General features: G+C 41.8%; 1 protein-coding gene and 1 long non-coding RNA gene across 9 annotated transcripts in view; both read right to left on the bottom strand.

Annotated features, from left to right (window-relative positions):
- Positions 1-1,551: 1,551 nt before the first annotated feature.
- LOC130156074 (uncharacterized) lies at positions 1,552-19,581 on the bottom strand. The gene is made up of 3 exons (XR_008824306.1): positions 18,111-19,581; positions 16,888-17,033; positions 1,552-1,680 (listed from the first exon to the last, which is right to left on the bottom strand). It is a non-coding gene; the product is annotated as an uncharacterized LOC130156074 (long non-coding RNA).
- Positions 19,582-21,971: 2,390 nt separating this feature from the next.
- The window catches only part of CHID1 (chitinase domain containing 1), a 127,468-nt gene continuing 122,247 nt past the window's right edge, over positions 21,972-27,192 (bottom strand). For all 8 annotated transcript variants that reach the window (XM_056354231.1, XM_056354223.1, XM_056354224.1 and 5 more), the window contains 3 exons: positions 26,687-26,767; positions 23,357-23,399; positions 21,972-22,239 (listed from right to left, as the gene is read on the bottom strand). In XM_056354231.1, the coding sequence (XP_056210206.1) occupies positions 22,141-22,239; positions 23,357-23,399; positions 26,687-26,767 (223 nt within the window). In that variant the 3' untranslated portion in view covers positions 21,972-22,140. The remainder of the gene's footprint in view (positions 22,240-23,356; positions 23,400-26,686; positions 26,768-27,192) is intronic.

A 27,192-nucleotide genomic window follows, 5' to 3' on the forward strand; every position in this document is an offset into this window, starting at 1 on the left:
TGAGGAAAAAAATCTTTTGCACATTGCTCATTTTTCTGAGAGTTATTAAGACTTCAGATGTTTTTATGCTTAGCTTCTTTTTTTTTTTTTTTTTTTCCCCAGCTGCACACTTACAACAGCCAAGGCACATCAGTCTCTCTTAGAACTGGAGTCACTTCTCATTTCTGTTTTTCAGACCCATCTCCCTCTGTCCGGCCTTTGGCTGGAACATGCCCCACACTTTCTGCAAAAATACGTTCCTCAGCCAGGGAACAGGCGCCAGTTGTCTTATTTCCCCATGCCCTGGTAACTGCAGCAGCATACGTAGTGTCCTTTGGTGCACACCTTCTAGCCCTGAGGTCAAGAACCACGTTTCCCAGTGTTAAACAAGCAGTTCCCCACCAGCGAGTGGCCCCAGGAGCGCCCGTGTGACAGGGAGAAGCTGGAGCACCCCATGGAACGGGCACAGCAGTGCAGCGGGCCCGCTCCCCCAGCCTTCGGGGCCCTTGGCCACCAGCAGCGGAGCAGAGGGACACCCCACGGCCCTGTTTTCCAGAAAGCTCCGTGCAGCTCTTCCTGCTGTGCCGGGCTGGCCTGGAGTTCCCCTCCGCCCGCAGCGCTTACAACAGCAGGCCCTGCTAAGTGCCATCCTGCTCCTGCTCACTTTGATTTAAAGGCGATTCCCAGCGGTAAGGCTGGACGTGCTCCCCCCAGCCTCTAGGACAAGCTCCTTCACACCGTAGGTTACACCGTGAGTTACCCTTCTCTGGCCCTGCTACACTGACAAATACTATTCTCGCTGCTTAGGTTTGGGGGGGGGTTCCCCCTCTTTGCTGATTTCCTGCAGTCTTCTCACCCTCAGGCCCAAACTACTCCATGTTTTGTGGGGAAGTGCTTAGGACAGGCCGGTGTGTGAAAGAGCGAGCATCTTACAGAACCTTCCCCCCACCTTTATGCGCCAAGCGCTGCAGCTCGGGGCACTCAGCTGTGCAGGCCCAGGTGAAGGTGCTGCGTTACCTGTGAGCATTTTATGTGGCTTCCCACCCACTGCCACCGCAACCTCACTACCACTAGAGGATTTTCCTGCCTTACTAGTGAGCCTTGACAAATGCTAACAGACCTCAAGACAAAGGTTAAACTGAGTGAGTGGCCCACACACAGGTGCTCTGTAAACCCCAAACAAGAGACTTACTCTTGGTGTTACAGCCACACAGCCTCAGTGCTCACTCCTCCTTCCTGAGCCCAGGCAGACCGGTCAACAGTCCTGCTCTTCAGCTCTCCACTCTGTTTCTTTTTTACCTGCATAAAACGTGACTCCAGGATAGATGTTCCGCTAGTTCTTGCCCTGGTTTATAGTTTGTACACATAGGTGCTCCTTCTGACAGCTTAGGGTTTCCAACACTGAAAAGCAGCATAACAGTGACGAATACATTAATAAAACATTGATTTTTAAGAAAGATAAAAGGTAGACAAGTCTATTTGTAGTGATCCCTACCATTAAAAATTAACACAGAGACAGCAGGCTGATGATGGCTCAGTTGATAAGAGCAAACCGTTGTGCAGCAGAGCTCCCGCAGAGGGAAACTCATCAATTTGCCTGATGCTGGTGGAAGGAGGGGAGAGATCACAAACCCTCATCCTGCGAGTCTCCCAATAGTATGTGCTGAGCTCTCAGAGGAGACTCCTACACTTCAGCTAAACCTACAGAAGAAACAAAATGAGAAAGAGACACTGAAAACAAGTCACACGTTGTGGTTCCCTCTAATCACTTTCCACAGTTTAGGTGGAAACCTAAACTTTTTAGGTTTTTTTTAACCTAAATTAACAAGATAAACCGCCTTGGTTTTCAAAAACACATATCTATAGGCAGCATAAGCAATACTCACTTGAAAATCCCAGTCACTGCAACAGAAACAAACAGCACTAACTGCTGGGAAAAAAAAAAAAAAACACAGAAAAAATACAAAAAAACCCCTACCACCACACAAAAAAACCCACCCACCCACAAATTGCTGCTGATTCTTTTTTTAGAAGAAAAGTACCCTTACACTGCCAACTGAGATGGCACTACAACTTGTTTATAATTTGAACTGGACTATTTTCTATATTTGATGTTATTAATTCTCTTCAGGCCAAACAGATGTTATGGTGCTTAAAGCATTAACCAATCCAATTTCAAACCTCGGAACACACTGCATGTAACAAGCCTCAGACTTACATTTTCTTTTAAAAAGTGTTGCATCCTCTCTTTGCTGACGAAGTCAGAATATTTTGTGATAGGTAACAGCAATACTTTTTTAAAAAAACAAAAAAAGATAGCTCCATATCATGCATACATGTTGAACTGGGTGATTATAACTAAATACCCTGTAGTACACAATACCCGTTTAGAAGGCTGCTTATATCATATGTATGCAGAGCAACACAGAAGTCATTCCAATTGCTTCCATTAGCGTTTTGTCACTTTTACTAAAGTCTTATATTACTTTCACTTCTTTTTTTACACATGAAGGAGGACTTGATACAGTTACATTAAGACAGAACCAAAGGCAACAAAGACATTGAAGGAGAGCACTCCTCATTTATACTCATTGCTCTTTCTGCTTAAAAACCAGATGTGAAGGCACAGGGTGCATGGCTGGACCTACTGAATTCAGCAACATCAGGATTCACCTTGTCGATTCAGCGTGGCTTTTCATCTTCACAATTATATGTATACACACACACATATATATATTTAATAGAATATGGTTGATTTTTCTGTACTGTAACTGTCAGTAGCAGCCAAATCTTACTGCTTGCGCAACAGAATTATTTAGCGCTACATCTTCTAGTGCACAATCACTGAAATTCACCCCAGTTTCTGTTCTATGAATACTTCTTTGTTCCTCCCCCCCTCAAATAATATAAGCTTGTAAAGGTTTATTCTTCCACTTAATAATTACCATTTGAATGCAGCATTATATGGTTTATAATATGGAGAGGAAGGAACCGCACGGAAGCTGTAAAAATATTTTATCTTGCATCAGCAATACGGCTGCTACGTGAATCCACCCAAACCCCTCACGTCTCCCAAAATAATTAAGAACTGGTCACATCTTCCAGTGCCCGCGGCTCCCTGCTGCCTCTGCCCCCTTCACAGGTAGGGCAGGAGGCTGGCAGCACACAGACACTCGAAGCCATTCCCTTACCCTTAGCTCCATTGTTGTGCTATAGATGTGGCACCCAAGGTAAGCAACAGAAACCAGCAGCTGATGGTGGCATTTATTTTAAAATCAGACTCTTTATTAACTTCATCTGCAAGGATTCTTGCTAAGTGTGAATGATCCTCATAGATACCGAGTTAGACAATTCACAGTACGGAAACAAGTCAGGACTCGCCCTGGGAAGTTTTGTTTGGATTCCATTGTGAATTCTCCTAGGCTGTCACCGGTACCTCACCCCAGTGGGCAGGTCTCCGCCATTCTTTGGATTTTGTTGCTGCAACTACAATGATACATTTTTGTGCATTCATATAAAGAACAGAATTTAAAATATACATTTTATTTTTTAAAAGTTATTAAATAGTCTTTAAAGTTTACAACAGAATGTCTTTTGTATTCTTTATAATCAACTACACAAGCTATAAAGTGAGTATATACATTGCACACACACACAGTGTATGCAATTAAAAGAAATACACAGCATATTTTTTTATCATTTCTCATTACCTATCTTTGATTTGACCTATCCTTCCTTAATAGATTTTGTTAGTAATATTAAAGTGGCTCACCCATTCCCAGGTAAATTTACACCGCTTTCTGTTTCTTCTTAAGAGCAACCTGAAATTATGTGATAAATTGATAACAATTCAGAAAATACTGGGATAGCATGTTTACAGTGTAATAAAATACCGAGACCTGAAATCAATTATTTTCTGTTTAGAATTTGTCTGTTACTGATAATTTTCAAACAAAAGGACTTCTCTTTTTCTGAGGTAGTTGCTTAGATTCAGAAACTACATAGAAAAAACTTAGAAAATTAACATCAGACTGTGTTAAAATGGAACAACTAGCAACTCCCACTATATCAGGGCAGAAAAAGCTCTGGTTAGCCAGGTGTCTTGTCTGAAGTGTCTAACACCGCCTTTTCCGATAGAATTTATTGCACCCTTTGGGTCCAACAGCTTCACAAATGAAATTGCCTCTGAACTGGGTGCGTTCAGAATGCCACCACAGGCACATACCATTGAAAGTGGAAGGGCAGACGCAGGCAGAACGTGGAGACCCAGAGGTTTTAGAGGTTGTTGCAGAAAACCTCAGAAAGGATAACCCAAACCTTTGGTGGAAGTTTCTTACAACTCCCTCAGTTCAGCAGGCATGTTTATATTACCTGAATTTTCTTCATCCCATTAACTGTACCACTAGATGGTCTCGTTAACCACATCTATCTGCAATACCTTTCTAACTTTGTGAAACTTTCCGCTGCGGTCTCATGTTGTAGTAGTGAATATCACAATTTCATCATGCTGTATACATTTAAAAGAGCCCTTCTTATATAAATTGTAACATCTTGCCTTTCAATTTCATTTATTCACCATTGATTCTATATTTCAGGAATGCTAACTTAATGATTCTTACAGAAATATACGGGCACAGAGCAACTGTATTACCTTTACAGCCTAATTTGTCATTCCACTGAAGCTTGAAGCTGGGTAATAAGAGTATGCTATTGATTTTCCGGATCCCATTGTTTCAAAAAACTAAGCCCAGTGTACCTTCCCGCCCCCCCATCCCCTGCAGCTATCCTAGTTCAGTTGTCTCTGCTCTTTGAACTGCATGTTGGCAGAGGTGTTTCTGTTTTAATCAACAACTAACCTAGTACTCCATCTGACATCCTGCTATTTTTCTCAAGTGTACTTAGCGCAACCTGGGAGTACCAGGCTTAGCCGATTGTACTAGCCATGTAATACAAAGTACCGTCTTGGCTGCACGGTGATAATTTTCAAAAAGGCTTAAGGGTAGCCTATGAAACTTCATCCAAAGTTTTGCCTTGACACATCAGAAGTGCAAAATACAGCGCCCAGTGTTTCTTACTTTCCCGTACATCAAAAAAAAACCAAACCAGAGGAAGAAAAAAAAAAAAATCTATCATTATTGGCTCACCTAGCAAGTGCAATTTGAAAGGCTTCTTTGTTTTGAAATCCCATCAGTTGCCCACATGGGTGATTTTACCCTAGGTCTTGCTTCTCCCCAGCCCTCCTCCCCCCAGTAAAACTGCTTCCCCATAGAAATACTGTACATTAGTGTGTTCATTAGAAATTGTGGGGTTTATTGACCTAAGAACAGCTTAGTTTACACTCCCTCCCGCAACAGCCAGGAAGCATTCACAACCAAATCTACATCAGTGCATTAGACAGCTACACAGAGGCCCCTAAGTCACCTTGCAATGCTTGGGTTTTTAGTGAAGAAATGGCTGACCAGTTAAACTAGTTTCTCAAACAACTCCTCGGTATCTTTTATGCAGAAATTGTTTAGGCGGAACATTTTGTTACTACAGAATTGCTTAACAGAGACTAACCAGTTCTTGTGAGAGAAATCACGCGAAAGGATGGGATCCCTACCCACTAAACATCCCCTTACATTCCCATGGCACTCCTATTACAGAATATCACAGAATTCAAACCACAGCCAACAAAATATATAACCATATATAATTAAATCTATATAAAACAAATTCCAGCATAAAAAACTACTGTAATGTGCATTGCTTGTGTGCTTATTTTTCTATATGGACAGTGACAAGAGTTTCAGGTGTAAAGCATTTATCCTGAAAATACTAAAAATTACTATAGGAAAAAAAAAAAGATTTCAGGAACTGGTTTGTGAAAATCTATTCAGATGCCCCTTGTCATCCCCCTCCCTCACGAACACCCATCCTCAGCTGTAAAGCTCGAGCCCGTCCCTGCTGCAGCCCTTCCACCCCTACCGTACCACCTAAACCTGCCCCCCCGCGCGCAGGGCCACTTGGCTAAGCGAGGTCCCAGCCTGCCGAACGCCGAGGGGATTCAGTTATTTGCATTTTCTGTCTTTAAGTGCCCAAGGACAGACCTCTTACGAGGCTTTACGAAGTTCAGGTTTGACACTGAGCTCAGAGACCATAGTCCCTACACAGCAGAGACAAGTACTGCACCCAGGCGACTCCTGGCAGGCTGGTTACAGACCCGGCTGGTGTCCACAGCTGGTGACCACGGGTGACCTGCTCTCAGTGCCCCCCTCTCCCCGGCGCACGCCTGCAGATGGCCGGCTGAGCACTGTTCTCGAGCAGAATGCTCTAGTTGTTTGGCATTCTCCAGAAAGACTCATGCCGCAGGGATTATTTTTTTCCTTCTTTTTCTTTTAACCCAATTTACCTGGGAAACTTATTCAATGTTATTGTATCATCCACAGATGCAATTAACTGATTCTGATATTGTACCTCAAGCTTGGTTAATAAGCACCCAGAATAGTGAACTAAAAAAATGCCTTAGCCTAGAAATGTTGCCACTACTGTTCTTTTGAAATGCTGACATGCATCCACACGCTGCGGAGGTGATGGGAGCAGCACGTGCATCCCCACATTCCGTACAGTGGCAAGCCAACTGTCCAAGATAACTTCCACAAAATTAAAAAAAAAAAAAGGGGTCAATTCTCAGTTCTCTCATTTTCAGGCTCTCATTTCTCAAGGAATGTAATAATCCTCCCCCCAAGGGACTCAAAGCCGTTTACAAACTCAATTAAGATGAAGCATTTGCAAGTACTCCAGGAAAAGAGCACTTCTGGTGCTGCTTCAAGTGCTTTCTTGGAAGCCCTCCTCTCACTCTGTGAGCCTCTACCAGATCACTCGTGACAGTCAAAGTCACTAAAAGCTTCTTTATAATCCTCAGGGCACCACGCAGCCCTCCTCCCTCCCCACCTGTACTAATGTCATTTGAAAGTCATGTTGGCATTACTTGAGTAGAGAAAGCATGGAGCTACACGTGAAGCTATTGTGGAAAATTCTTCATGGCGGGAGCTCAGCTGCAGGAACTGGAGACACAAGTATGTTAGAAAAAGAAACAGGAATATTTCCCCCTAGAAGGCAGAGGTGCTTTAGCAATTCCCCTGGTGAGCAGCTAAGTTACGCTTCTTGAGAAGAGAGATGCCAGAGAACCTCATGGTGAAAATACTCCTACTTTTGGGGGGAAGAACAGAAACGGTGAACCGAGACCTGTGCGCAACCGAAGGAATTACGGATTTGCAAATGCAAACACAAGGGAGTACATAGGCTGAATTGATGTGTCATTTAATTACCAACTCACTTTCCCTGAACAAAATAACTCACCAGCTTGGAAGTACAGCTTGTTGTCATGGAACTTGCTTGATATTTGGTGCTAATAAAAATTGAAGTTTTAAATCTCCTTCCTGTGAAGTCCGTGCGTTAAAGTTCTTCCGTATTAAACACCTTCTTATTCCTAACTGTGCATCGCAGGTGGTTACCCTCATTATCAAAAAGTCCTTTGAAATAAGTGCTTGCGGGTTTAAAAGAAGAATTATCACATTAAAAACTAGCAAATTACAAGCCTCCTACAAATCACACTCTTGTTCCTGATGGAAACAAGAGTTGATGTACATTCAAAAATCTACATACATACGTTCTTCTCAGAACTAGAACATTCCAATGCAAACAGTCTTTGCTATGGATGACACAGGAATCCAGTTTATCAAGACTTCTGCACCAGGGAAGGTGAGGAAATAAAAGGGAAACTATGATGGGTAGGAAAAACATAGATGAAAAATATGGGAGAAGGTTGGAAACAGCCAAGAGGCCTGGGCAGACAGCACTTGGCACCGGAGCAGACCCTTGTTCCCACTGTAAGGTACAAAACCAGAGCAGTATCCCGTGAAATACACGGTCAGCTCGTTCACAGCAGACACAGTGTTCTTTTAGAGGCACTCCCAGAACTGAATCAGGGCTGTGGGGTGTAGCAGGTCTCTCTATAAACTGTTCCTCCTAGTCCCTGTGATTTAGCAGATTTGGGGGGTTTGAGTTCTGTGTTGATGGTGGTTCCCCCAGTTCTAGGACTAAAGCAGTCCCTCTCCGCAGCAGCACGCGGTGATACAGATCTGTGTGACAAAAGCTGTAATAACCTGCTGCTACTGCAACCGGGGGCAACCAGCCCATCCCTTCAAGGCGGTCATCATCTTCCCACCGCGGCAGCCATACGGGCAGCCTCCGAGCAGAGGAAGCACTGCAGCCAATGGCTGGCACCTGGAGAAGGGGGGAAGTCACCAACCCCACTAGGGACAGAAGTCAGAGGTATGCACATAAACGTTCAGCGCCATTTTTCCTTGATCCTGCTTTCAGCTTTCATCCTGTTCCGACTGCTTCCCTGCCCTCTTCAGACTGCAGTCCCATCTATTCCCCTCCTAGGTGCTGTGGGACCAAAGCTGCCAAAGGACACAACTCTGATGTTACAAACAGTTACAAGGGGTATAGACACTGATTTTTCTTATATCTTCCAACCTTCAGTACTTCCAGTCTCACAGGAGATCAATCCAGGGAGCAGTAGGGCTCTATTTATTTGTAATTTAAACATTACTGAAAACTGAGATCCATGACATTTTAAAGAACTCAGCATGTCATAGCTGATGTGTCACTGGTCACACAGAGCACAGCGTCCTGCAAGTGAAAAAGCTTTCCTAACTCCTGCGCCGTCACACAGAGGGTGTTCAGCCACCTCGGAGCCAGCACCGAACAACAGAGTGCCCTGGTGCCTTATTTGCACAAGCAGCTCTGGTGAAGTAGAAACAGAAATCTGCGACAGCGCTGCCATGCTCAGGCTGATGATGCAAGCTTATTTCATTTTCATTTTAATTTAGTGAGCTCTCACTGAAAATTAAAGATTCCCTGAGAGCTTTATAGCATGAAGTGGCAAATTAAATTAAAATTGAGTTAATCCCCAGAAATATGTACACAAGTAAAGCAACTCCAAGTCCAGACACCTTTCAGACTAGTAAGTTCTTATGTGAGTAAGAAAAAGCAAATCCTCTACAATGAAAATATTCTGAAGCCTTTCAATTTGTCTGAAGATATCCCAGAACGCATCACATAGTGTCTACACTATCACTGCAGTGAGACTGCTCAGATCTCTGACAGAGAATGAAGTACTATTGAAATGGGTGACATGATCCAGAGACACCACGGAATTTCACAGATGGAAATTTATTTTAAAAAAAAAAAAAAAAAAGCAGCCAGCTGAGGCAGTCTTTTTCAAATTTCCTCTGGCTACCTTATCGAGAGCACATATCACAAGCCTCAACATCATTTAATTTTCACTTTGGTATTTTCAAATAGCAACACTTGCTTATTTGAAAGGCTAAGCGAGTCCTACCTCTGTTCAGATAGGAAACTTGTTCAGCTCTGCAACTCTTGTTTTTCAGGTCCGTGTGTAACTGTGGGGACAACAATGTAATACAAAATGAAAACCCACAAGGAATGACACTCGGGGTGTACAGATGTACACAGAAGGAATTTAAGCCCCAGGAATGAAAGCAGATTTGCCAGCAGCCAAGGTTGGGCTGTAGTTTCAGTTATGTCTTCAGTGCAGTTTTTGAAGCAGGGGATATGATGATTCCCCGGGGAAACTGCACAACCACAATGCCTAAGCATATTTAAAGATTATCATTCAGGGCCTTTAAATCCTGCTCTATGTTTCCATTAATCCACTGAGCTGCCAGCCCAATCTCACACTGGCAGCTTCACTCACTCTCTAACAATAGAGAGCTTATTAAATATTAAGGTCTTAATCTTAAGTACTTCTGCTTGACTGAGAAATCCTACACAGTGCACAGAAGATAAACATTTTCTCACTAAATATATATACACATGCGCTGTAGTATTGGATCAAGGCAAATGTCCCCACGCTGGCAGGAGAACCGTGGAATAAAGCCGTTCATTTTAAAGCAGCCCGCATGTCCCCGCTGTCACATTCTCCCCAGCCCCAGGGTTCACAGGACTTACCCCTGAAGGAGAAAAGCTCCCGTCTCTCCTGCCCTGCAGTGCCAGCTTAGCGATGAAAAAGAGGTTCACAGCAGGACTCATGCTACACTGCTAGTGCTGACGGGAAATGCTACACGTAAAGAGACAGACAAATGGCTGGGCAAAGGCAGCAGGACCAGCAGCACATCTAATGCTTGATCTCTGCTACTTTCCATTATATTATTTTTAAAAGCCTGACGGCCAAGAAAGCCCAATTTCGAAGCAAAAGCTAACTGAAATGCATGAGCTGGATATGTATCCAATACAAGTTTTTCTGAAAAATCATTTTCTACCTAACGGGGAAGGGAGGGCAGCAAGTCAGATGGATTACTTTCCTCTTCTGGTTCACTTCAGACCTAGCACCACTCGGGGTGGGGTGGTGGAAACCAGGAAAGCTTTCAGCCGAGACTTTTAGCTCCTCATGCTGTTAAGGCGTTCCGCTGGACCCAACAGTAAGACCGACAGTCACCAGGAAAACCGCCAGCAGCAGAAAGGGTCCTGTTCGGGAGGTCTCCTGCGGCACAGGGCTGGGCAGCACCCACGTGGGTGCTGAAACCCCACTTGCTTCTTAGAGGGAAGATCCGTAGTGCCAGCAGCCCTGCTGCCCCTGAAGCAGCCCGGTGAGCTCGTGGGAAGTGAGGCCTGCTACGCTGTCTGAGGGACCAAGACGTTCCCAGGGTAGATAAGGCTTTTATCTCCTTTCTCTGCACCCATCCCTCCGACCCAGGTTTCCTTGCAGCCAGGTCTGCTCGGTGCAGCGTCACCACTGCTCTGCGGCTGGCACGCTGAAACCCCTCTGCCACCAGTCAGAGCCACAGCAGCTCCTCTACAAACAGAAATCCAAACCCAATTTCCCTTTCCAGAATCCAGACAGGCTCAGATATCAAACAACGATCAGAGAGGAATTACACCCACAGGGGCAAAACCTGGACGTTGCCAAAAAATGAAAGAAATAAGGAGCTTAAGAGTGCGGGTGTACGCATGCAAACCTAGAGATGAATCAGAACTGAGGTAAAACACGATGAAGCCAAACAGCGAGCAGCTGCCTGAGGTTATTCCAGCGTGCTGCTGCCAGGGACCTTGCCACAGGCTGGTGGAGACACTGCTCTGTGCTGGAGGACACCACTTCGACATGGGTAGCGTGTGGGCACTGCCATTCCCTTTACGATATTTATATGTGGACCCAAGAAAGCAGTTGCAAAACCAACACACTCACAAATTTTTTCCACGATTTTGTCAAAGCTCAAAATGCAAAGTTATCATTTGGATGTATCTGGCCAGAGGTTCAGCAGAGGCTCAGCTTCATGTTTCCCTAACCCATGTCATCTACAGGCCCATCAGTACGGGACAAAGTACTTCACTATTCACGTTTGAGGACCACGATTAACATTTCATAAAAACGAGTTCTGCGGGTACTGCAATGAGGTAAGGGGGTACCGAGGGCCAGAAAACACCCAAGGCTTCAAACCCCTTGGAAAGGATAATAGAGCATGCAGAACGATGTAAGTCGTTTTGTACTGCAAGTCAATCCCTTTATTAACAGGGGATTACAACAACCGCAGCGTTCGGTATTCATCCACACACAGCCCGTGTATTAACTCCTTTATATGCAAAACTCAATTCAGTGATGTACTCCTGCCATGTCCCCTTCCTCAAAGCTTTTCAACTCCAAGAACGTCAGTACCTCCAGGTTTACATTTCAGAAGCTGTCCTGAATTACAGCAGAGCATGGCCTTTCACAAGAGCCCTGAGGAATGTGGTTTCTACATTTACCCAGAACTCCAGGAATCTTTGTCCTTCTTCCACTAGTGGCCTGTATGACCATTCCAGGGAAATGGTAAGGTCTGCAAAGTCACTAGGTTAAAACAAACAATATTTAAATGCCTTTGCAAGACCTACAGACCAGTCCTTGAAACCACTGCGGATTTGGTGACAAAATGATCTTCCACTTAACTGTTCCTTTTGTGTGTGCACTAGCTTAGTTTGTTCATGCTTTATTCCATACTTAGAACAATTATTTTTGAAGAACAGTCCTTAGAAATACTCACTATCCATGCTTACAAATGCTTCTTTATGCAGAAGTAACAAAAACCACAGAATCACCTTAACAGACAAAACAAAGCACAAAGTAGTCTGAAGAAAAATAATGTGTTACTTACATAAGCACAGGAAGAAATTATTCTGACAGTGTGTAGAACAATCCACAAAACATTAAATAAAATGAATTCATTTAGAAAGAAGCTGAAACGCTTCTTTTATAATCTCCTCTTGATAGGTAAGCCCAGTTCGCCTTGCCACAACCACTGTTCCCACAGTAACGGCAAAAGGATGAGACATCTATCAGGACACAGATGATTTTGAAACTAAACCAAACATCCTTCTTCAGGATGATGCACATCTGAGGGGTTACTTACGAGACCCTGCCTTTCAGCCAAGCATCACACCTTTTACTGTCTGACAGAAAGCAAAGCTGTACAGTGACAGAAAAGTGCTGGAGAGAGACACCATCAGAGGACTCGGAGGGCTTACCAAGCGCCGCTTGCTCCACGCTGTGCTTACACACCACGCCAATACAATCAGAAATTCAAAAACATTTTCACGTGCAGTGAGTCATCCCGTTCCCCTCCTGCTCTGTCAGTGGCCACAGTCAGCCCAGGTGACATCACCCCATCGCCATGAAGAAACTGCCCAAATTTAAGTGCTTGACACCTGCACTGTAGTATGCTTCTCACTAAGCAAAGCTTTCATTATTTTAGATTTGCTCTAAAATTAGAAGTAATTTCTTTCGGATACAGCCATTCACCTCCAGAAAAGCCCCAAGTGAGTTATTTGATGCTGCCAGTGGAAATACCTTAAAACGCAAAAGGGTATTTTTACAAAAGTAGCATTATCAATACAAACTGGCTGAGCTATACAACTTCACAGCAGAGCTCTGTTCTCCTTTCCATCATTCAGAACCCCTATCCAGTCTGCCATTCCAAACAATGGTTTTAAATATTCTGCAGGACAAGGGAAAGGCATTATTACTTCTTCCGATTCCCACTCTCACTAAGTCAACACAACTGCAGGAGATGAAGCAGGATTATGTTTTCATTTGAGATTCATTAGAAGAGCTGCAATCAAAATGCAGCTGCGCTGCTAAATTCTGTTTTAATCATAAACAACAACAAAAATCCCAGAAAACAAACGGGCTCCCAGATACACAAGTCTGTGGCGAAATGGGGCCTGTGGAATCTTTAAGTATCAGTAGTGCCTGAATACCAGCGGTGCTTGAACGCCAGGCCAAAAAAAAAAAAAAACCACCACAAAACCTTTCACTTACAACCAGAAATGAAAGCTGAGCAGCAGTTTGACTCAGACATCACACAAACACAGAGGCCACAGAGTCACCATCAAAGGAGAGAACCGGATCACCTGAAGTGCGTACGCAAGCAAGATTAAAAAGCACAAGGTCAGCCATGCAAACATGATCCACTACAGATCCTTTTCTTTTTTTCCAGCTTATCCAGGTAACATGAAAAATGCCAGGAGTACCAAGGTGCTGCAAAAGATGTTCAAATATTGGGGGGTTGGGGTGCAGACAAGATGCCCCATCACTGTGGAGTGGCTGGAAGACAAGGGACATATTATGAGCAAACCAGCCCAAGTAACTTTGTTGTAGGAGCAGGCCGAGCAGGCCGAAGCTGTAACAAGCTGCAGGTGTTGTGAAGGACACGTGCAAGGCCAAGGGAGACAGAGAAACTGGGTATTCGCAGAGAGATAAGAGAGTTGGACAGAAAGATGAGGACAAACAGGATGCCTGCACAAGGGGCGAGCAGCGTGTGGGCACCACCCCGGGACCCATCCTAGGGCAGGTGGAAGCGTGTGAACGAGTGGTTTTAACCGATCACCTTCTACACAACAAAGCCTGCGTAGCGTGTGCATTTTTAGCTGGGGGTATAAATTGCTGTGGGTCTATTAATAGCACCGGCAGAGTATAAATTGCTGTGTATCCCTTAATAAAGTGGCACTAACTTGATCACGTTGGTTGTATAATTTGTGTCCAAGCCTCCCGCGTCGACACATCACAGCAGTAACAATTTAGCTAATGGCAAGAGGACTAAACCACCATTGATCTCCCTTCAATGTATATAATCGGTGATTTCAGGACTACAAAAACCCATTTTCCCTTACTCTGCAGCGGACAGGGAGCTTGCCCCTTCTCACAGGATCACCCAGAGCAGCAGCAGCATGCTCCGCTCCTTCGGCACAACCCCAACCCCAACTTGTTGCCAACAGGTTGTTCTGCAACCAGCGATCCTGAGAAGACCCTCCCAGTGCCAGCGAGGAAGAGACCCCCCTTTGCTCCGGCCCGTCTGGGTTTCTCAGGACCAGCAGCAGGGTCTAGCCTGCGGGGGATGGGAGAGAGATTCAGAAACCTTGGCTCCCCTTTGGCTTTGTGCCAGACTTACTACCCAACACTGCAAAAGTAATTTTCTCTTCTGTTTCCCCTTCGTCCTTTATCTGCCAGGTCTGTTTAAGGTTGTGTGCTCTTTGGAACACCGGTCCCTCTTCTAACGCTTTACTCTGGGAAGCCTACCTTTTTTTTTCAATGCAGTTATTGCCCCTAACAACCAAGGGCTCCTGAGAGGGAGAAGGAAAAGGCTCCTCATACACCTGATAAATGAGTTTAATACTGCACACACTTGAAATTCAAATTATACGCCAATATGCCTGGGAAGGCAATGTCTATTTACAATATTCATGTTGTCATCTGCAAAATTCACTCAGTAACTTAATTCTCTGCCAAAAAGCACTGGGAGAAGCCATCGAAACAGTAACCTTACAGAACCTTTTTACAAATATATATGCCAAGGATACAGCATTGACTCTGCCAAACTATTTCATATTCCTTGGCTCCAAGACAGACAAGGCTCAAAACCACACAGGGGCAATCTTGGGAACGCAGGGGTTTGGGCTCTGTTTACCAAGTCTGGTTCTCTGCTGCTGCTACAAGAGGGAGAAAAGGAGAAAGTGCATTTTCTTCGAGAGCAAGTTGCTTTGTGCCATTCCCTCCCTCTCATCGCCATCAAGCAGCTCCCCGCACTCTGTTTCCCTCTCCTGCCCTGCCCACCACCTTAAGAGACACAGGCAGGTCAGCCCAACAGCGGCTGCGAAGGGGAGAAGTTGAAATCTGAACACAAAACTGGGACCTTCCTCATGCCAAAGGTTTAATCACTCGGTATCAGAGAGAACGGGAAAGTCTTCATTCTGGGAACACTGAAGAGTCTCCCTACCACCTTTTTTTTTTTTTTTTTTTAAACTCTCTTATTCAAACATCTGAAAAATCTCGATCAGTAAAACCCCAGACTCTTAAAACTTATTGCCCAATTCCTCTTGTATCTAAGGCAGTAATCCCAAATCCTAAAGCAAATACTAAAGGTATAATTTAACCCTCAGTGCTTAAATAGTCAATAAACTCCTAAACCAGGCTTTCAAGGCACGAGCTCAGCCAATCTCCTGTGTGCAACTGCATCTTCATGTCAGCCACAGTGTCGGGGTTGATGAAGAAATAAGGAATCAGATAGAATTTAAAATAGCGGCCCACTGTTTGGCACAGAAAGTCCATCTAAAACAATTCCAAGCTAACAGCAAAAGCAATTTAATTTTAATAGAAAGTTCCAAGTTAAAAAGCAGGAAGCAGCATGTAAAGGCCCATTTAGTGCTGTGATTCTAAAGGCATCACTGAACAGAAAGCTTTCAAATGTTAATTCCAGCTAATGATATTAGAAAGCTACCTGGTCTCAATAAAAAAATGAAAAAATAATAATAAAAAAAGACTTAAAAAAATTGACTGCTTTGAAGTTGTATCTACAGTTGCAATGCACAGAACGTATTCGTGAAGAGGGGTGCTTGCCACATAGGAAGAAACAATTTGTCTGCTTGCATTAGCAGAACCGGTCTGCGTTAATTATTGCAAACACCTCCACCTGGTTCATCACTAGCTGCAGCTCTAGTGCAAAACAAAGGTACTTCGGCTTCCACTTAGCCAGTTTTTTCCATGAGAGCAAAATGAAGAAGATTTTTAGTACAGAGGTTTTTCACAGAAGGACACGAAATAGCACAGCAAATACGCCACAGCTGCTTGTTTTACACAAAAGCTCCCATCACAGCAGCTGAAGCAACACTCGCGTACAAGGGGGAGATCAGTCCGAGGCAGCTGCTGCGAGCAGGGCTGAGCTTTGCCACCTGCCACAGAACCACTGTGGTAACCACAGGGACTAGGGGTCAGCTTTGCAAGTGATATAAATTACTTTTTCCTTCTCGCTCTCAGTGTGGTCACGGTCACTGACACTCCCAGGCATCTTCCCCCCGACTTCCACAGCACAAGAACGCTGCTGCTGCTGAGCCTTCACCTATTTGTGATATATATACAAGCGTGTCCACTCACAGCATTTGTTTTGTTCAGCCTCCAAAAGGAGCAAAGGAAAACACAAAAGGGTTGCAAAACCGGTCATAATAGTCAAATAGCATGTTGCAACCTAACCTTTCTGCCCCACATGAGCTCACAGAGAAGAAACATTAAAAGTTGGGTGAAAATGGATATACACAGTCTAAATCATTTCCTACAGCGGGCAGTAGCTGTCTGCCGGCTATTTTAGGCACAGCCCCATTCTCCACCACTGCAAGCAAAGAGCACACAGAGCAGGGTATATGCTCTCCACTGGTGTGCTGGAAGAAAACAGGCCTACCTAGACCATTCCCAAATGCAGACTGTAAGGAAGAATAAAAAAAGTAATGAAAACTGGTGATGCGTGTAAGGTTTTTTTGAGCTACTTCAGCATTTGCAAATGTACGCAATAAGCAAAGGAAAACAAAATTCTATCTCACCTTTTTCAGTAGGATGAGTAGCAAAGGTAACCATAACGTGCCAACTTCACATACTGGAGGAAACGGGTGAAACACCATAATCTTCTGACTTCTGTGTCATGCACACTGACCTTTGAGGAAGGTGAGGTCTATCAGTCAGGCAATCCCTGAAGACAGCGGAAGACAACAGAGCTGGAACGTTAGATAGCCCTGCTCCACGAAACTGTGCCTGGATTTGCAGAAAAACACAACAATCCAGTGAGCCTCACAGCAAGTCGCTTATGCAAAGAACACATCACATGCGATTTAGAATCTGAAGGCTCTTCAGCCCTTCTACCACCATGCAGAGCTCTGTTGTGATTAGCAGCTTCTGGAAAACGAAATTAGGAGAGCCAGGAAGGCTCCAGAAGAGTCAATATGCTGCTTATCTACACTGAACGTTTTCACATGAGCTTCACTACCCCTCTTTGAAAGAACAGGTGGGCAGTGTAATGCCCTGTGATTAAGTTCTGCTCCCACCTGGGCAGCCAGCTGAGAATTCATACACAGAGGGGCAACTTTTTAGTTTCTTTTATGTTTTGCCTTCCTAGACAATTACTAAATTTTATCTTATTTAAACTCCACACAATGGATGGATCAAAATATGACAATCTACATGCCGTGTTAAGGCAGCTTAAAAGGGCACCTCTGCTTTGCTCTCAGCAGTTGAGTGGAGAATTGGTTCCAGCATGCTGGAAATCAGAATAAAGAGCTCATTTCATTAAAAGCTTGTAAGAAACATTTTGTTTGTTTTTGTGAAAATACTGCACAGTTTTCTCTACAGTATTTTTTCTAAAATAATTTTTAAGTTACATTGTAACCAACTAAACATTAAAATATATCCAGAAAAGGTAACTGATATAATAGGAATGTAAACCAACTAATTTTTTTCAATTTCAAGTCTTAGATTCCATTCAGCTATGTTTTTTTGCAAAATAACATTTTGATGTAATGTTCTCATTCCAATAGAATACATTTAAAGGCATATTTCAGCTTTTATTCTCAAATGCAAAAAAGGTAAGTGATGTTATTTATATTTGCAACTTTTTGAATAAGCAATGTTACTCAAATGCTATTGCAGTTATTTTCCATATTAAAAAATTTTCTTCTAATGAAAAGATACAGTTTTCCCCAAGACAGATTATCAAAGTGATTGTCTGGTAGACTACAAAACACCAATTCAGGCTTAGTTAATTTGCACTTACTGCATAAAAAAGAGATCACTGAGGGAATGCGATTTTCAGGAAACAGCTACATGCAACCTCTTCAAGCTGCAGAGGCAGAATCCATCTGCTTTGTGCTGCCATTTGTTTAACTGAAGTCAAACAGCTGCACTGTGTATTAATCAAAACAGCAAACTTCAAAAGACATGTCCCCAAATCGGGAGCCACTGTAATTACACAGATCCTATGAACATCCGTTAACTTTGCAATCCCCGCAGAGAAGTATGCACGAAACACCACCCCCACTTTTAAAAATAATTACCACTAGTAGTTCATCACAGAAACAGAAAAGGTATTTTATATTTTCACCCACACCCATAAACAACACTAAACTGCCACAACTCGCTCAACAATTCTCTGGAACTAAGAAGTGCTTAAAGAAGCTGTTTTTCTACTGTCATCCTTTGGTCTACCTTACCTCTTCTCTTTCACTCCCAACTTTCTTACCTGGAAGCTACAATTAATTCTGGAGTTTGACACCCACATATGATAACAAAAAGGAACTATAAAATAAGGTACTGAAGCAATTTTCCTTGAAGAAGTAGCATCTCACAATGAGACAAGGTAAACAACTTATTTTCCACAAGACTCTCTTAAAAATGTTTCTGATTACAAAGACTCTATGGCAGCGCCAGTTTTCAAGACAGATATGCTTACCCGAATAGACACATTTCCTGAGATAAGATGCGATGCTGTTATCCCAGGAGTATGGCCCATGTTATCCTGCAAGTAGTCAGGTATGTCCTCTTTTGTGTCTCAATAAGATACTCCACTTATCAGGTATACAAATACGAAAAAACGCTTTGCTAACTATTAAAATGATGTGTGTGACAATAACTGACAATAAAAATACTAGGTTCATATCAAAGCCCAACTGCAACAGACTCAGCTACTTTTTTCTTTCTCAGCTTTCTTTTTCCCAGTGAACGCAATAGAAATTGTGCATTAAAATGTATTTATCTTAACCCTGCATAAGTCTAACACAAAAAAATAAAACATGGGGAAACACAAGAGCAAAGCTCAGTTGGAAGAAAGCTCAGTAACTCCAAGATACCTTTACTATATCTTTTTGCTATATAGTTGCTATATATGATACTTTGCTATATTCATAGCACCTGAGATCTTACCCCAATATACAGAGTTCTTTCTTGCAACAGAACTAGATTATAGACTATAGCTTTTTTCCCCCCTTAAATTTATCTTAGAAAACTGAATGATGAAATATTCTGTCGAAATAAACACAGTTCCATTTCACCACCCACTACACTAGATGTAAACTGTTTTAATAGGAACATCAGATATTCCTCCCCAGTAGTACCCTCGCTTCTTTACATGCAGTATATTTGGCCTTGCTCTGAAAGTACCTCATTTAAGGGGTTCTGGCCTCCGTGGAAGAAGAAACAGACTTTTTTATTATTATTATTATTATTATTATTATTATTATTATTATTATTATTATTATTATTATTATTATTATTATATAATAACAATAAATATTTCTTTGCCTTGTAAATCAGTACTTTCTGTTCTTTTTGAACTGAAGGAATGAAAGCCACCTGCCATGGTCCTTCCAGCAGTGCCACCCCAGCACTCCCACCCACCTTCTGCCCTTTGCTCAGTTTCCCCCACTTGCCTGAGGCAAAGTCATGAAAACAGACGCTCTGCAGAACCCCCTTTCATACCAGCATCTCTCTCCTATGTCATCTTTGCATACATGCGGTGAGGTGCAAAATTTCAAAAGCAGCTTGTTTTCACAGAGGCTTGCTGATGGCACACTGCTTTGTGAATTCTCTGATATCTAATAAAAGACATTCCCACACACTGAAAAATAAAGCGAATGCCAGACCAATCCGTCAGAAGCCAATCTTCATTCATTCTGGAGCTCACACGCCTTCTGGTGCTCTTTTTTTTTTTTTTTTTTTTTTTTTTTTTTAACAGAGAACTTCACAACAAAGAATTTATGCCAACTTCGTTTCTTGTGGAATATTATTTCTAGAACAACAAACATGTTTTGCCTTTAGAGCCAAAAGGCAACAACGTCGGTCTCAAGCACCTCTATACCATGGATGGCTCAAAATCACAATGTACTTCTCACCTGGTATTTACCTTTCATGATAGAGGCAAGGGTTACTCCGATCTTTTTGACGCACAGACATATTAATTCTATCTGTAAGGATGGGAAAGATACTTCTTTCTAACATAGGTGTACTCACAGACAAACAGGAATCCTGAACTTCACAGAAAATCATCACAAAATATAAAAATATTATTAAAAATGTGACAAAATACATATATCTTTTCTAGAGAGGAAACAAGAAGCTAAAATGAAATACCTTTTTCTTTCCCACACCCAGTTTAGAAAGCTACCTTCTAGCTAATATGATCTGAAATGGCATCTATTTTTATAACTGCTTCCATTTCTTACAGATTTTTTTTTCTCAGACATTCTGGTTCAGTAGTACCACTGAAAGTAGAAAAATCAGTGTAAAAGAATTTAATTCTTGTGCTATTCTAGATACCATTGCCAGAGTGACTTTAGATTGCTTTTGAATGAACTACAAAGTTCAAGTTAATAGAACACAAGGATTCATGTAGCAAATTATCTTCCTACTAATGCTATGGAAGAAAGAAGCCTGATTAGTAAACCCTGCTGGATACTTGTGCAATGTGAGAAGTTGGGAGATGCCAGAACTAAATCAGAGAGGTGAAGATCAATAGTTCTTTAATCAATGGTGGATTACACTGGGATTTATTCTGCTGAAAACAGCAGGAGCAGATAAATTCCCCACTGTGATTAATTACTGGGAAGGGTGGATGCAAACAGGAAAGTGCAGTTATCTTTGTGACAACTGTAAGTGACAAGAAGAACACCAGTGGGAGCACAGAGCTATTGCCTGAGTCTCTGCTGGTGACCAATGACACCCTCATCAAATTCCCAGCACCCCTTAGTTTCCTTAGAAGAAACTGCCTTGAAGCCTGTGTATTTCTACAAACATAAATACTGAAAACCAAAAACCAGAGACACAATTTTTTGGCTTTGTTTTTAAACCGATGGGTTGTTACAGTTTTTGGGTTCATAAAAATTCTGCATCGTGGAAACAAAAGCACCAACGCGTACAGCTAAAGAACAACAGCGTCCTGCACAAGGACACTGACCACCTGCCAGAGCTGCTCTGGAGCTCTCTCTGTTGGGGCTATCCATGAAATCCAGCCTTATCTTTAAAGCTTTTGGTGCTACACATGACAGTTCCCACGAGCTAATCACTGATGCATGCTGCACTAGTGCTAAATACTGTAAACCGAGACACTAAGCAGAATGGAGAAATCACAGAGCATGGCCTGTAACAAAAACTGATTTAGAAACATGTCCTAAATTGAAACTACTATGACTGAACTACTTAAGGAATTTACTAAAAGGAAAAGAAAACCAGAACTAACAGTTTAGCTTGTCAGTGCTGGATTTTCTACCAGCTTGACAGAAGGGTATCTACCCGGTCTCTGCCACAACATTTTATGTTGACTCACCTTATCAGAAGTCAGCAAGATGCAGAGGGTCCAGCAGATACTAAATTTGCTGGACATAATCTGATGGAATTATTTGTTCAGTTACTTTGGTTATGACCAGCAACTGTTTCAGAGGTCTCTGCCTGAAATCTTGATCAGATGGCACCAACTTGTACATTTTATTTCTTGTAGAAAACATTTCAGAAAATATTTTCAATTCTGACACCATCCCAGCTATGTTGGTCTATTTTCAATGACTCTGAATTCAGGAGCTTTAAAAGAAATTTCTGGATTTTTGGGGGTTTTTTCTCTCAATTTTACCAGATACGAACAAACATGTCTGTGTGGCAAATCACAAAAGGTTTTTTATTGGAAAAAATGAAAGTTTAATACAGATACAATATCAATTACAAAAAATGTTTTAAAAATCACCTCTGCAGGCTACCCAAATTATTGAAGGTGGAGTCTCAGTGAAGCAAATAAAGTCTTTTCCAGATCATCTCTTATTTTAAAGCAGGTCATAAAAATAGTCCAGGCCTTGTCCCAGTTCCCAGATGGATATTCCAGTGCCCAATTCTTTTGCAAGCTCTATGCGCAACTGGATGGACTAAGACAAAGACACATAAAGCAACTACCTTTTAGTTAGAGACATTAGACACTCCATGCTGCCAGCTCTTCATGCCATTATCAGTTTTTTTAAAAGCATCTATCCTTGAACCAGATACTGAAAAACCTAGTCTGTATTTCAAATACTCTCTGGTTAGCAAGCAATCATTCAGCAAGAGACAGTTAATTGCACCAGTTAATTCAATGACCTAATAAAAGATAACTATCTAAATAGACAAAATGCCAAAGAAATAAATCAGATTTATGAACTACGCAAAGGACTATTCTTATTTAGGCTATCATTTCACAGCGTACAGAAATTCTAACTCATCCCAGAAATGTCTTGGGGGTAAAATAAAACTTTATCACTGAAGACACTTAGAACAACAATACAAATATGTATGTTTAACCATACTAAATGTCTCTGTTCTCTGTAAATATGATATACTTCCACTACAGAAGCAATTCCCTTCCAATAATAAAAGCCAGCAGAGGCTTAACGTACTGCCTTTAGCTTAATTTGAGAAAATCTAAATATAGCTTCCTAGGAACCAAGGCTGCAAGTAACCACTTTATCCTGCATTCTGGTATATTACAGCCTATTGTATAGACAGAAATTGTATGGCCTGCCAAGGGACTTTAGGAAGGCGAAATGCTTAAGTTTTCAAAACACTAAAATATGTTCCACAGAAACAGAACTGAAGAAAACAGGGTGATGTAGGCTGACAGGGAGAATCAGAACCCCATTACAGAGGAAGGCAAAAGTTCCCCAAGCTTCCAGCCAACACTATCAGAAGGAAAATTTCTTCAGTCTCTTCCCTGACAAGCAGCATGTCTATTAGTACATGAACTGTGCACTGCTTTGTCCTGGTGTACCTTATCTCTAGACATGGCTTGTCTTCAAAGATCCCCAAACCCCGTTATGCATGAGACAGAAAAAAACAATCTTCTTGTACAAGCAGCTGAAGCTTCGAATCATAACAACTACGTAAGGGTAAACTTCGTTCACAAAAGCCTAAACCCAGTTCAATATTTTCTGAAGTGTCTCAATAATGCAACAAGTCAAGTAAACATCTCTTTCCTCTTTCAGCCCTCTGATGTGAAGAAGTGGCACTTACCTTCAGCGTTGGGTAGAAGACTGCATGTTTTCCTCCTTTATTTCTGCAAAACAGGAAAACCAAATAGTCACAACAGATTTGATAGATTCCCATAGCATTTTTATCTGAGATTAGAATTTGAAACCAGGTTTATTCCTTCCCACTACAAGGAAACAAAGACAGGGCTGAAGAAAACTGCTGATTTTATTTTGAAGAAGTGACTGCTATTAACAGTAAGATAGGCTAGTATGTTCAGCACATGAGCATTAATAAACCCATATCAAAGACAGACACTACTTGCCATTTAGTACCTTGGAATTTTGAGATTTCTTACCCAACGCTCATTCCACGCTGGAACCTGAGTCGCTCTGTCTCTGAAATCAGACACTTTTGCCATTCATTCCATACTTGCACCTGGCTACTCTATCTACTGAGGGCAGGGGCAGGGTCGGGCCAAAGTCTTCTCTACCTCTCTTCCTCTTCTACTGTAGATAAGAAGTTCTACTCCTGCCCTTTTTCTACTGTAGATAGAAATACAGCACAGCACATGAATCCAAAGTGGTGGGGAAGGAAAAGCTGTTAAAAGAAGGTACGCAACACATCTGACAGTCAAATATGCAACCATGACACTGTCCTGCATGTTTCAGTTACAGGAATATTTGTCAGAAAGGTCCTCCTGACAAAATCATCCTACTTCAATGGGCTTTGACAGTGCTAGCTGCTGGAAAGTTAGAAAGTTCAAAACATGACTGTGTACCGTCAAAGACCTGCTAGAGGAGTCTTTGCACAGCAACTGCATCGTGCCACAACTAGAACAAAAATCCCTGGTTGTTTAAAGGATTCCTTAAAAGACTTCAGGACAAGCCCTTTCAAAACACCGTAAGAACAGAGCACAGTTTCCTACCACTAGCACAAAGTTTGAGAAGAAATCAGGTAACTTTCATGATTAAGATTAAAGTCCCAAATTTTGGGTGTAACATTTTTCCTAAGAACTGGTTACAATGAAATACAGTACAGGCAGAGTCAGAGGAGGTACTTATGTGCCCCATACTAGCGGCCTTTAAGGAGGGCAGCTCTTAGGAGAAGTAAAAAGGTTGACAGCAAAAATAGAGGATCCAAGAAGAGATCTCACAGCAGAGAGGGTCTGATACCAGATCTAAGTAAACACGCTGACGTATCTTGTTGCAACTGGATTACAAAACTGTCAGATAGTAAAACAGTTGCGCCTACTAAATGCGCATCTGAAAAAGATGAAGACATTTTGTTGTCAGATGAAAACTGTGAAAGATTTTCCCCAATTCCCCAAATAACTATCTTTCAGGTTCAATTAAATGCTAGCTGTATAAAATATACAGACAGGGCAAGCCACACTGGGCACAGATACCAAGGCTGCATTTTCAACCCCTAATAATGAGAAGGATGAGTTACAAGTGGTCTCACAGCACCGTTTTACCGGTTAGACTGGAAGGAAATGCAGAGTGCGTGGACAGACCAAGTAGGAATTGCTCCTAAAATCTCCTAACTTACATAAATGCACGCTCACCTGTAAAGTGCACTAGGACAAGCACTCAGAGACAACAGGTTTCTGTAACTACTTGTAATAGTCTCTGGGTGCTACATCAAAATCATTAGCTGTGCTTTGCTTAAAGATTCATGATGATTTCTTAGCAACTGCAGAGATGCAAGATTTCCAGATGAGATGCTTTACCAGTGAAGCATACTTCAGGCTTGGCTTCCATCCCCATCCCGTGTAACCGAACCCTTGCAAACCAAAGCGGTAACCAAAAAAGTTCCCTTAAATAACCCTCCCTGCAGCCAGCCCAACCACTGCAGACACGCTAAGCCACGCGGCTGCCTGCCAAGCACAGCACAGCAAGTGACGTTTGGAGTGATTTTCAGATCCAGTGTGCTTTATGCATGAAGAATTCCTTCCAGAAGCCCGCAAAAAAGAATCTCCAAAAATTGGCTTTCAAAGCAAATGATGCAGTACTACTGACAAGCAGTCAGTTTGCAAGGAGACGTTTAGGAAATGTGTTTCAAACACGAGTCCCAAAAGCATGCCATTCCAACAGCCCTCAGATTTACCTTTTTGAGAGCAAATTTTCACCCAGTGCTCACTGTCTCTCCAATTGAATTGTACGTTGAAGAGCGGTAAAACAAAACTTCTGATTTATTCCTTTAGTTAACACAAAACCCCTTCTAATTGTTTGGCACAAAGGAATTTTGTAACAGGATACCAAAGAATTAAATATGAAGGAACACAGATACAAGCCCTTTCATACAGACACAGAAAAAAAATTGAAACTCTTCTGACCAACAAGTAAATTACTTTTTTTCCCTGATAGGAAATGTGTGTTGCTGAGAAGTCCAGAGAAAATTACTGGCTGAGAGAAACTTTAAAATTAAACAAAAAAGATAACAGCAGAACATTTTTCAGGGTTGCTTTTTTTGTTTGTTTCTTTGTTTTGAGGGTTTGTTAACTTAAAAAAATTAAACCAAGAAGGTATTTGGGAAATAAAGTAGTTCTGACATTTTTTTTCTTAAAGTACTCTAAAAGGTCTTTTACTTTTTTTCAGTGGCGTGCCTTCACATCAACAATGCATTGAGTGATATACAAGATACTTTTGTAGAAGTAGGTGGAAGTCGTTTGTATAATTTTACCATATTTTTGTAAATTTCCATAAAAAACAGCAAATTATCAGAGGCTTAATAAGATGTTGCTGGGTTTCTTTTTAAATCTGTTTTAAACAGGTTCTTCCTAGCATCAGGAATTCTCTTGTCATTTCACGAGGAAAAAGGGAAGACAAAGAAAGTTATTACTCTTCCTCTTCATGCTCTCAGTCATCTTAGAAACTTGACCTGGAAGTCACTTGATATTATTATTCTCATGACATTTCTTTACAATCCATTCCATTTAGTGGAAGTCTGTTGCCTGACCAACCTTACCGCTAGGACTTGTAAAATTAGGCTCCTGTTTCACAGATTTTTCCCAGAATTATTTCTGGCCGCACTGTTGGTAATCACCCAACTGCTCCCAGTACTAATCTCAGAGCCTCTGATTAACTGATACTCAGCAGATAACTTTGATGGATAACTTCTAAAGATATGACTCATCAGACTTCTCTTATAACGATTGTTTTAGCTTATGGTATCTAATTAATCCTTCTCTGATTTACTTCTCTCACCTGACGCACTCTTTTCTGCTGCAGTTCAGTGTTGATATTCAGATCACAAACAGCAGAATTTCCATTTGCTCAATTTGTTGCATACTATAGTTAGCTGGTAATTCACTGTGTACTGGGCCATGCCCAAAAATATTTGCAGAATGATAAGTTAATAAATGTAACTCACTTTTTGTATTCGAAGTAGTGTTCAGCAATTTGTTCATCCCAGACAATTTTTGGTTTGTGCTCCTTCAAGGTTTCAATGTACCTACAAATTAAAAACATATATATGGAATTAACTTTTCTAAAAAGCAGTTATGAAATGACATTGAAGAAGTTTCTGAAAAATCAGTTTTACCATGCTTAGATGTTGAACACTGTATCAAAAATATCTTCTGGCTGACAATTAATTTCCTGAGCTACTTTACAATTTGCTATGTTCAAATTTTTAGGCTTTTTTTTTTTTTTTAAGCAATGAATTAATTTAAGTTTATCAATTGACAAATCTATAAAGGCACATGAAGGCAGTGCTTCAATATTTCTACAGTCTGGTTCCTATATGCCCAAGTACAGGAACTGAAGTCATCCTTAGGCTGTACTTAATTGTGTCCTCCAAGGCTAACCAATGAAATTCTTAATTATAAGCCACTATTATATGATCAGGAAAAATGTTCTATAAAAGGGGTTTAGTTA

The sequence above is a fragment of the Falco biarmicus genome, chromosome 10 (assembly GCF_023638135.1).
Source record: "Falco biarmicus isolate bFalBia1 chromosome 10, bFalBia1.pri, whole genome shotgun sequence".
Taxonomy (NCBI): domain Eukaryota; kingdom Metazoa; phylum Chordata; class Aves; order Falconiformes; family Falconidae; genus Falco; species Falco biarmicus.